The sequence below is a fragment of the Camellia sinensis genome, chromosome 1, assembly GCF_055761805.1.
Source record: "Camellia sinensis isolate YWXY chromosome 1, ASM5576180v1, whole genome shotgun sequence".
Taxonomy (NCBI): Eukaryota; Viridiplantae; Streptophyta; class Magnoliopsida; order Ericales; family Theaceae; genus Camellia; species Camellia sinensis.
This window is the reverse complement of record NC_138961.1, coordinates 18,904,378-18,916,884: the sequence shown is the minus strand read 5'-3', so window position 1 is coordinate 18,916,884 and position 12,507 is coordinate 18,904,378. Positions and strand designations below refer to the sequence as shown.

The window sequence follows — 12,507 nt, the reverse complement described above, 5'->3', positions numbered from 1 at the left end:
AACAAATTTTTATTTTCCATTCGACGACTAAATAGTTTTGGTAGCCAAAACTCAATATACGGCAACTAAAATACTTTTAGTCACTAAAAATAAGTTTTTTGGCGACCAAAATTTTGGTCGCTAAAGATAAAAAAATAATTTTTTATTTTCCATTCGGCGACTAATTTGTTTTAGTAGCCAAAACTCAATATACGGCGACTAAAATATTTTGTCGCTAAAAATAAGTTTTTGGCGACCAAAATTTTGGTCGCCAATTCCATAACCAACTTATTTTTGGTCTTCCGCGACCAACTTATTTTTTGGTCGCCAAAATGTGACCTTCCGCGACCAAATTTATAGTTGGTCGCCAAAACCATACCACTTTCTGCGACCAACTCATTTTTTGGTCTCTAAAATATGACCTTCTGCGACCAACTCATATTTGGTCGCCAAAAATAATGATCATTCGCGACTAATTAATATTTGGTCGCCAAAAGATAACTTTTAGCTACCAACTTTTATATTAGTCGCGAAAAATAGTCGCTAAAAGCGCAGATTCTTGTAGTGGGAGTTTATGATAATCATGATATTGACATGATTTAGAGGACACCTCAAATATAAGATACAATTTTTTAAACATTCCTATGATAATATTAACGTTATATTTTACCTACTAGAATAAAATAAAGTGTAATAATCGTTTCCTATTTTTTTATAATAATAAATGATAAATTAATTTACAATGTATATATATATATATATATTTTAGTTAATCAAACATAAAAATAAACATTTTAATAAAATGCTTATTAAATTTTACTTCATTTGAGTGAACCAAATATTATTTAATAGACTCCATTTTATGGTAACACTGGCGTAAAATAATTAAAATGCTCGAAGAGTTACTCCGTCGAATCTAGTCAAAGTAGTCATTGAATATTTTATTTGACTAATTACTAGCAAGTCTTAAGCTACACTATTATAGATACTAATCACCATTTGTTTTGTTTCGGAACACCACTTGAACTTATTGTAGAAGGATCAAATTGTTTGGTTTGTTTTTTAGAAAATTTTTTGAAAAAAATTCTCTACAAACAAATTTTCAAGAGTAATCAAACCAAACAAATTTTTTCAAAAAAAATCTCAAAATTTTGTTTGGTTACATACTTTCCAAAATCTCTCTCTCTCTCTCTCTCTCTCTCTCTCTCTCTCTCATACATATCAAATCAATCAATTTTTTTAAAACTCTCTTTTCAAAATAATTTTCCAAAACTATTTCTGAAAAAAGACAAACTAAACAAGTTTTCGTACTTTTTATCTAAAAAACTACTCTACAAATACAAACCAAACACTGGTTTCTCCGAGCTCATGCTCTTGGTTAGAAATTATGACAGCTCATTCTTGTTATTTATGACCTATATTTATTGAATGTGAAATTAAAATTTTAAATAAAATATGATATTTAAATCCCCTAACAGCTTAAAATTTCATATTTATCTTAACTTAACAGCTTAAAATTTCATATTTATTATTAAAAAAACTCACGTGAGCCTCAACATAACAGAATTAAGTATCAGATAGCTACAACTACATATGCAATTCAGATGGAAAGTAGTTAAGATAAAGCAAGCAAAAGAAGCACTAATTACACTGTCTGGATTTTGAACAAACTTGAACTATCCAGGTTTTTACAACTGACCTAGCAACAGCTCTGTTGAGAAAATCACTGTGCTATATGTACCACTAGCCACAAGCAAGAACAATCAAATTTCCTGTTTCCTATTTTCAATCTCATAGCAATGTCGAAGTCTCAATCTTGCAGCTTGGACCAAATCAGAAACAGACACTTGTAGAGTCACTTTCCTATATTACAAATAAAGGGCCAATCGCTTCTCATTTTATGTATTAGATGTGCTATCCACATGTTTGTTTTCTGAATCTTTTGCAGTCTGACTATCCTCAATCAAGATGGAGATGCTCTCTCTGGCTTCCACTCCATTACTCTCTGATGCAAACTGATTCTCTTCAATTGTGCGCATCCGATAATCATCCTGTGCTCTTGATGAAAAGCTGGGGCTTGTCGATAGACAGTTATAAGAATGGGTGCAGAGGGACTCCATTCTATAATGAGATCGGATGACTGAACTGAACATAGGTTGCATGCACTTTTTCTCAGGAATCTCCCGCAATGAAATTCTACAAACTGGGCACGTTGAATGTTGATGCAGCCATCTATCAATGCAGGCTGCGTGAAAGGAGTGCCCGCAATAAGGAAGGATACGCAATGTATCTTCCTCACGATATTCAGCAAGGCAAACCGTGCACCTGGCGCGCACAAAATTTGAGCAGTTTGGTTAGAAGGAAAATCGAGATATATAAGATTGGTAATGATATTGGCGAGCAAAAGCATTCTCAAGAAGTGGTGAGGGGTTGAAGTGGGAGTTGATTTGGCTTCAGTTTTTGAAGGATTCTTGTCAGTATGTTCATTTGACTCCTTTGAATTCCATATTCGAAGTTGCGATCGGATCGATTTATGATGCCAATGGTGGTTGAGTTCTCAACAAGGTGGACAGGGCTTTGGATAAGCTAGAGCAGTTTTAAATCTTATTACTAATAAGGGTGAATGTTCATAAGCAAATGGATGAAGCGATGAAGAGGGTGAATGAGCTCGCTCATGTGGATGGTAAGGTGAATGGAAATGGCGATGATTGTATGAGTTTGGAGAAGTCAGATTTGAAGAAATGGTTAAACCTTACCTCTAGAAAGAAGAAGGAAGTTTAAAATAAGGCTTCGGTTGACAAAAGGGGAGTGGCCTTTAGGAGAGCAATGTCGGGAAAAAAAACAACGCTGAGTGTTTGGGAGACATATAAGAGAGAGGTACTGTCTTCTAAAGGATTGAAGCCCAACAAGAATGTTAGTGTTTTTTTGTTTTTATGGAAGAGTTTAAAAAGACAGTTCAAAGAAAAGCATGGAAGTTAAATCGGTTGTTATTGCTAAAGCTCGAGGGAAAGAGAGGAAATCAATGTCTAAAGTTAAAAAAGCATGTTAGGCTTGCACAGTGTTGAAATGTATATATGCGTGTAATATGTTGGGTGGGCTTTTTTTGTGGGTTGTACAGGGGGTTATTGGGACTGTCTCCTTTCTCTTTTTTCTGGTTGCAACCACCCCCCCCCCCCCCCCAAAATATCAGCACATTCTTTACTACAATTTCAATTTTGTTGCTGATCAAAAATAAAAAAATAAAAATCCCTTATTGTACAAGCAGCCACAATCTTTAGGAGAACCAAAATCTTATACTAACAAATAAATCAAAAAGTTCCAATAATTCCAACTTCTACACAAATCAGCAATGTGAACCCCATATCGAGAAAGCAAGAACCAACCATAAAGTAACACCACTACCAGAGATATCAACTGACATTTCGCATCCCCAAGATTGTCATATGGCCCTTTCTATGACGGAAAAAATAATCACAGAAAACTAAGCATTGGATATATTAAGGCTCTGTTTGTTTGTGCTCTGAAAATAGTTTTCAACACTTGAGTTTGAGCATGATGTTTGGTAAGAGTTTTGGAATTAATTTTTCAAAACTCTGCCGGAAGCTCTGTCTATATGTCAAAGCATTCTGTTTGTTGCAGAGGAGGCGTTTGAGGGAACGGGACGTCCGGCCGGTCGTCCGGCCGGCTGTTCGAAACAGTGATTTTTTTATTTTTTTATTTTGCAATTGATTTATATAATCGGGAAAAATATTTTCTGAAAATTTTTAAATTTTTAAAATAATTTTGAATTGTATGTTTAGTTATGAGTTGTAAATTTTTGTATCACATATCAAATGTCACATCAATAATTTCCCACTCAAATCAAACCTCTTTTCCAAAACTATTTTCAAAATTCTTTACCAAACAAATTTTCTACACTCAAATCATAATTCTATAACACACAAACTCAAAATATAACTCATACTCTCAAATCACATTTACAAAATACAACCAAACGCAAGCTAAGCCTTGCCACCAAAATTTCTCCCTCAAAAAACCATCATCAAGCTAACTCAAACTAGCACTCTTCCCCAAATATTAATTATGGGCTGTGGATTAGAATAAAATTAACTATTTTAATATCAAATGAGAACTGTCTGTTTCAGGATAAACTTCACAAAGAACACATCGATAGGAAACTTTCCATATCCTTGGAATCAGTTATTGTACAGATGAATAAAGTCCATAAAACTGTGCAAAACGAGAAAGCAACTTTTGAAGGACCCAAAACTTCCAAATGAAAGTTATTGGAAAGTAAACTTCCCTGAAATAAAGAAACCAAAAGAGAAAAGTTACTTGAGAGGCAATCAATGGGTTATGTTCCCTTATCTTCACTACTATGGTCCCGAGAGGCAATGAATGGGTCATGTACTCTCATTTGTCAACCCCTTGCAATTACAAGGGAATAAATGAGTTTCAAGAGAACAATCACAATCCTAATACTGACAGCATTAATCACTAGCATTACTCTATCCCAACAAATGCTAAAAGATTAGAGCAACGACTTTGAGGAAAATAAACAAGATGACAATTCCCAAACCTTCACCCTTAAACCGGTGCCAACCATCACATTAGTAACCCATGCCCTGTTGTAAGCAGGAACTTTTGAGCACAAGGTACAACCTTAATTACAGGATGATGTTTTAAAAAAAAAGAAAAAAAAACCATTCTCCGGCCAGATCCTTAGGAGCCCACAACATCAACAGACGCTCAAATCACAAATTCCCCTTTATGTGGCCAGATCCTTTAGTCCCTTCTTTCTATTTAATGATCCATGCTCTGTTCAAATATAATGTTTGGATTAAGACAATTATCTGTGAATGTATTTTCACTTTTCTTATACCAATCTGCACTTAATTATTTGAAATTTGTTTAGTGTATATGTTTTTGTTATGCAAGTTTCTCACAAGTAAAATGTAATACCAAACTCCCACACACACTACTCTGTTGGACCCTCAGCTCCACCTATAGAATTATATTAATTTCTTCGATAGAAGACCATCAAATTAGTAGAGCGATAACCCCATGCATGTTTAAAACATTCCTATTAGTCCCTCTCTCCCCTTAGACATCCTTTATCAGATTCCTTAAACAATAACTAACGATGGGTAGATAACAAATTCTAAATAACATAATTACATCACATTACCCTGCTTGCCTAACCTAGTAAAAAACAGGGCATATTATAATAAATTGATCAAACATGGCTGCATACATTTCATAAAGATTCAATTTGGAGTGATTCATGACTACACCGTGAGGAACGATGAGTGAATGAAAACAAAGAGTTATGCAAAACATACACCAAACAAAGCCAGTAAAGTAAGGAACAACAAGTACAAAAAACCAACTTACTGAGCATCTTGTGAAGAGGAAACAAATGCATCACTGTACTTCTTTGTCGGAAAGTTGGCTACGACAAGAGGATCAAGGCCGCGTAAACCCCGTACCAGCTGTACCACACGAAAGTGAACAATCATTTAGGTAATGATAGCAAGAAATGATCCACAAAGGATAAAACAAAATGCGAGGCAAAAGTGTGAAGTTTGTCTTATGTTACATGCTGATAAGAAACAACAAAAAAACAGTTCAAATAAAAAGGAGAACAGAAAGTTTTCAATTTTTTAGCAAAGCTACAAGCCTTACATTACAAATGGTTTTACCTAGGCTTTCAAATTGAGTGCTAAGAAACCAAAAACCCACAAACATTATCCCCAAAAAAACAAAAAAAAAGTCAAGGGATCAAAATGTTTGATATACAAAAATAAGGCAAAAGAAACCTCATCATCTTCTTTTGTTCAAACAAATAAAAACTTCTCAAAATTTTATGGTTGGTTAATTTTTCAAAATCTGTTTTCTAAAATTAGTTTCCTGAAAAAAAAAAAATAAATAAGAAAATAAAAACACTCATTATTTTCATTAGAATTTCGCTTTTTTGGGGGGCGAAATTAACTTTTAAATGTCTTTATTTTTAAGTATTTAATTTTGTCAAACTATTTTTAAATTTTTCAAAAAAAAATAAAATCAGAAAACATGACAACATTTCCACCAAACCTATCATAAAAACCAACACAAAAGAAATGAAAATGAAAATGAAGAGAGAAAAATGGGAATAAAAATAAAACCATGTAAAAAATATCAAGCACCTACAAATTACTAATTTTTACAAATAAATAAACTACAAATTCATGATATCACATACCAAACCAATAAAAAAAAATTCCAATTAGACCTAAATTAAGCAAACTTATTACTGATGAATAAATGATTAAGAAGGAAGAAGAAGAGCTTACTATGCTAAAATCAGATCTAGAAGTAGAAGAGATTGGGAAGGACCGCCTCGAAGCGTTCAATTGAATTCGAGCACAAACGAGTCGCGTGCAAACGAAAACGATGAACAACGTACTCACCGCGAATCCAATCACGGTCATCACCAAATTGATTCCTGTTGATATCATTTTTTGTGTATGTGAAACTAGAATTAGGTTGCCATACATAGTTTCAAATCTCTTTCCATCGTAACGATTTGGAGCTTCAACCAACAACCAAACAACTACTAATCATCATTACTGTCTCTCTCTCTCTCTCTCTCTCTGTTGCTCTCCCCACCTGAGCACTGAACTTTTTTAATTTATCTTCAATTAAGGAAACTCTTTTCTCTCTCCAATATATATATATATGTGTGTGTGTGTAGCTGTTTTGTCTCTGTAGAATTCAGGCCTTAGATTGTCTGGGACTGAAGAGAGTGTAGAGATTTGTTTGTCTACAAACGGACAAAGTGAGAGACACAGACAGAAAGTCAGAGATAAGAGGTTTGTGTTAGATAATTAAGTGAGTGAGACAGAGAGTGACTAGATTGATATCAGGCGCCGTTTGTTTTTGAAAGATATAGTTGGAATTGAGATTGAGACACAGCAGACCTCGGGCAAATTATTCAATAATTTCGAAACACTACGTGTCTATATTTTAAGTCAATTATCAATTATTTAGATTTATGTTGTTCTACCATTTTCAACATAAATCGTGATTCTTTGCACGTTTTCATCAATCAAAATTTTATGAAGTACCATGTGTCTATACTCTGAGAGTACTGAATAATCACCCCATTATATGTGAGGTATATTTTGGGAGATAAAAAAAGGATTTATAATTTTAGGCTCCGTTTATTTGGGGTTATAGGAAAGAGATTGGGATTGATAGTGAGGTGGAACTACTATATGGGGTGTTTGTTTTGAGAGATTGGCAAGGGACTACTAATACCTTAGTATTAGTAAAGGCCTTGGAAGGGGGATTCATAGTGAGGAGGTAGAGATGGTATTAGAAAAATAGTGAGGGGATTAGAAATTTTATTTATTTTTTATTTTTTATATATTGAGAATTTTTTTAAAAATATTAACGTTTAATTTTTTTTAAAAAAAATTATTTCTTTTATTATTTTATATAAAAATAATTTAACAATTTCTCACTATTAATCCCCTCACTATCAATCCCCTCAGTATTAATCCCATCACTATCAATCCTCTCACTAACAATCCCTTCACTCTTAATCCCCTCACTATCAATCCTCTCCATTCTATCTCTGAAAACAAACGGAGCCTTATAGAATTATGATGTGGTTTGGTGTTGGGATTAAGATGGAGGAAGTGGAGGTAGTATTAAGAAATTAGTTCTTTATCTTAGTTTTTTTTTTTTTTTAATGTTTTTGTATTTTTTGTTAAGTAGAAATCATAATTTTATTTATTTTAATATTTTATATTTCTTTTATAGGGGAATAATTTAACAATCCTTATACTAACAACTATCATCTAAATAAATATAATTTTACTTAATTTCCTCACTAACAATCCTCTCACTATTAATCTCCTCCATCTTACCTCTAAAAACAAACGGAGTCCATAGTTATTGATATTGGAAGAAGGTGAGGCTAGGCTAGGAAAAATTGTTTTGGGATCCTAGGACGCCACGTGGCGATATTCTCACAAATTACAAATTTTTATATTTCCTTATATTCTCCAATCACCTAATACAAATTCATGGGTCTTAGGCCATCTCCAATGGTTCAGCAAACTTGACATCAGATTTGAAATTTGGTGAAAAATGCACTTTTTGGAACTCCAACGGCTTCACCAAATTGGTATCAAAATGAGAATTGAACAAAAAAATCATCAAACTGAGAACAGGGTACAGATTTCACTTCTTTACTGTGCGTGACCGTTGGAAGAGGAGACCAACCAATCAACTAGCCGGTTGACCGGGTCATCAAATCTGCTTTGTTTTGTTCTCAACAAGTGCTAATATTATTTGAACTGGTTTATTTTGAGATAGGTTATTTTGTGGACTATGAATAATTTGAGGAGTGATATAAATTTAAATTCCCATGAAAACATAATTGAAAATGTTACATCTCATATACATATTTCAGAACTAGCCGTTCTAATAATTTACCGTTGGATGGACAGAGTATTTTGAAAATTTACCGTTGCTGATGTGCTCTATAAAATATATCTGTTTCGTAATATCAAGCTGTGCATTTCAATTGGGTTGACAGAGTATTTCATTTTCAGAATAGCATTACATTATATGCTGTGAATTTTGTTTGTTTTGTGTCATTATAAATTTTTTTCTTATCAGTGCACTTTAATTTATATTATCTGATTCTCAGGTTGAGTGTATATCATTCTAATATTTTTCAGTAAGTTAGATATTGTATGTACTGAATTTGTTTCAAACTATGGAAGATTTTGAAATGATTGAGGAATCACAAATGTTGGAGCACAACATTGAAAATTTACCGTTGCTGATGTACTGAATTGAACACATCTACTGAATTGAATAAATGTAAGACATGATTATTAAATTATTATTTAAGACATGATTATTAAATGTGAATAAATTGATGTGGTATTATCATTTGTGGCACATCAATACTGAATTGAACACAGAATTGAAGACATGATTATTAAATTTGGTTAGGTATTATCATATGTAACTAATTAAGACATGATTAAACTCATTTGTAATTCTCATGAATTGAATACAGAACAATTCTGAATATTAAAGATTGGATCATCACAACAGCATATCATCACATAACTTCTGAACTACTTGGTTAATATAGTGCATCGTAATGAAGATTACAAACGAGACAACCTTCCATTCCAAAACTATAAAAAAAATTACATGTATTGATGTGGTGAATTTAGTTTTCACCATGAAGATGCCACATATGTTCTATTAAATCATTACGGGGGGCATGGTATGCATCCTTACCTCTAATACCTAAATGACGAGACAAAAACGATTGAAAATCATTGGTAGGAATAGAGGAAAGTTGCACTGGTGCGTTGATTGATGAAAATTCAGAATCGAAATCAAGGTGCTCATTCCTCTCATCTTCGACAATCATATTATGTAATATAATGCAACTCTTTATTATGTTGGCAAACATTTTCGAATCCCAAAAACGTACATCACCACCTATAATTGCGAATCAAGATTGAAGTACTCTGAATGCCCGCTCTACATCTTTCCTGGAAGACACTTGCATCATTGCAAAATGTTATTTCTTTGCTCCTTGGAGAGAAGAAATTGCTTGAACCAGTGTTGCCCATTGAGGGTATATACCATCAGCAAGGTAATAACCCATATCGTAACTATGTCCATTAATAGTGTAATGGACAGGGGAAACTTTACCTTGAGCAAGATTAGAAAAACAAAGGCGATCAGTCCAACACATTCAAGTCATTGTGTGAGCCAGACATTCCAAAAAATGCACGCCAAATCCATAAGTCATAAGATGTTACTGCTTCAAGAATAATGGTTGGCTTTTTTTGATGCCTACGTATTGACTTTGCCATGCTTTTGGACAATTTTTCCACTCATAATGCATGCAATCTAAACTTCCCAACATACCCGGAAAGCCCCGAACCTCCCCAATAGCAAATAATCTAGCAATATCAGTTGGTGTTGGAGATCTCAGATGTTCTGGTCCAAAGATTTCAATCACCGAATTACAAATTTGTTGCAAACTTTGAATTGCAGTGCTTTCCCCGATACGTATATAATCATCAATTACATCTGCTGTGACACCATATGACAATATTCTCATCGTTGAAGTCATTTTTTGTAGGGGAGATAATCCAACTACATGAGCTGCATCTTGTTTCTGAACAAAATATGAATTATGTGTTTGGATTGCATTCAAAATTCGCAGATACCAAGGACGACGCATTCGAAAACATCTCCGAAATATTGTAAGTGAATACACTGGATTTGTAGCAAAATAATCTGCAAACAATCTCTCATGACCCTGCTTTCTATCTTTACGTATATACTTATGGCCTACAACAGAACCACCTATTTTCTTTGAGCTATCACTTGACTTAAGAATCTGAAGCATACTAGCATTATTCTTCTCATAAGCCCCTAAAAGTGTGACCATATATTCATCATTAGACTTATCATCAGAGGATGAGGAAGAAGAAGATGATGAAAATGAAGTCAACATCATGGATTTGAAGGTATTCATTATATTCTGTTTTGTTTAAGCTATGATCATATCAGTTGTCTGGCATATGGATAATGTGTTTATGTGATATTTTAGAAGCAAATCATTGTTGGAGGTAAACCAAAATGAAATATATGTAATGGAGGGAAAAAGAAATAGGAAAAGAATTGGGAACAGAAAGGAAGGGAAACAAAAAAAACAATAAAATAATGGCCTTACCGGTCGACCCGCCGGTCGACCAAACGGTTGACCCTCCCCCTTTGGATGCTCACCGTTGGAGGAAGCAATATCAAACTGAGAAAATTGACTTTTTTTTACTCAAATTTGATGAAAAATTTGGTTAAGCATTGGAGATGCTCTTATTTCTTCCACTAATCTAAACACCATTGGGACACCATATGACAGTGCCCTAAGACCAACCAATAACTTCTCCTAGGCTTGGCGATGGATAAGGTATTTGGTGATATTGAGACACAATGACATGGTGCCTTAGGGGTGTGTTTGATTGGGGGATTATTCACTGTTCGGATTGCTTATCCGAATGAGTGAGTAGTCCATCGTTTGTTTTTTTTTTAGTTCGCCGAACATGGAGTCCAGCCGGACTCCTTATCCCCCATATGGGGAATTGTATTATCTTAGGGGGGGGTATGAGACAATTTTGGAGGAACTATTTACTGTTGGGATTAGGTGATAAAATGACTATTTGGACACTCTACTATTTAATTATGTATTATATTTAGTAAAATTCAATAAAATTTAAATGTCTCAATTTAAAAATAAAATAATTTTATTTAACTTTTTATTGATGTTTTGTTTATTTGTTTTTTTAAATAATTTTTTATAGATATTTTATGGGTAAATTACAAACACCCCTTCGAGGTTTGGTGAAAATACAGATTCCCCCATGAGATTTGAGAAATTACATCCCGCCTCCTGAGGTTTATATTTTCATAACAAATTGCCCCCTGAGGTTTTTATTTTCATACAGATTCCCCCTAATTTGTTATGCAAATTTGACCCTCAGGGGGCAATTTGTAATTTCTCAAACCTCAGGGGGAATCTGTATTTTCACCAAATCTCGAGGGAGGTGTTTGTAATTTGCCCATATTTTATTGATGTTTTATTTTAAAATTTTGTTTATATTTTATTTAATTTCATTATTTAAATGTTAATAGATGTTTTATTTAATTTCATTGTTTAATTATTATTATTTTAAAAAACAAAATTGTTTAAAATTTTAATTAAAGAAATAACATATATTTTTATTGATATTTTATTGATAGTTTATTTATTTTATTTAAAAAAAATAAATTTATTTAATTGTGTAAAAAATAAAATAAAATAAATTTTTATTTAATCTAGCTAAAAATAATTAAAATATTAAAGATATGTTTAATATTATTATTACTTAGTAAACAATTGAAAAAAGGGTAAAATAGTCTGTTGTTCATTTATCCTATCCAGTTCGTTCAACAAAACATTGGTTTCACTAAAAATAACCTTTTTCAGGCATCTAATCCCATGAAAAAACAAACACATGATACATATGCAGTCCAACCAAATAGTTCGGGGATTCACAGTCCCAGAACTCAAGTCTCCCGGACTCAAGTCCAATGAATTCTAATCTCCCTTATTCAGTCCGTCTAATCAAACATACCCTAAGTGTGTTGAGTTTGGTAAAAAAAGTTGTAATTTATGATTTTGTATCAGGTGATTAACTAATATGAGAGGATATGATGGTTTGTGATTTGTAAGAGTATAGTTCAAGTAGTTTAAGAGTAAAATTATAAATCGAATATGACGGATTGACAAATTGACAAATAGCGATTTAAGCGAGTTTGGATGGATTAGCGGATTAAAGAATATTCTAATAAATTATCAAGTATTTGCATAATATATAATATTAATTTCTATAATATTATATATATATATATAATATAAATTAATTTTACATACTATTTTTCATACATATAACTACTAAT

The 12,507-nt window shown here is 32.8% G+C and overlaps 2 protein-coding genes across 5 annotated transcripts in view; both read right to left on the bottom strand.

The window, feature by feature from the left end:
• LOC114294162 (alpha N-terminal protein methyltransferase 1) overlaps nt 1–6,879 on the bottom strand; it is a 30,078-nt gene extending 23,199 nt beyond the window's left edge. For 2 of the 4 annotated variants that reach the window (XM_082872617.1, XM_082872616.1), the window contains exons 1-2: nt 6,312–6,821; nt 5,374–5,471 (exon numbers count right to left, since the gene is read on the bottom strand). Coding sequence is in view for 1 of the 4 variants with exons in the window: in XM_028238288.2 (XP_028094089.2) it covers nt 1,878–2,304; nt 5,374–5,471; nt 6,312–6,515 (729 nt within the window). In the remaining 3 variants the exon portion in view is untranslated. Of the gene's footprint in view, nt 1–1,578; nt 2,305–4,056; nt 4,798–5,373; nt 5,472–6,311 lie in introns of those variants that run through there. The other 2 variants (XM_028238288.2, XR_014331277.1) reach the window with 2 other exon arrangements.
• A 2,698-nt stretch (nt 6,880–9,577) lies between these two features.
• On the bottom strand, nt 9,578–10,546 carry LOC114294129 (uncharacterized). The gene is made up of 2 exons (XM_028238243.2): nt 9,931–10,546; nt 9,578–9,711 (listed from the first exon to the last, which is right to left on the bottom strand). Exons 1-2 carry the CDS (start codon nt 10,544–10,546, stop codon nt 9,578–9,580), a joined length of 750 nt encoding a protein of 249 aa, XP_028094044.2.
• Between the last annotated feature and the right edge of the window lie 1,961 nt (nt 10,547–12,507).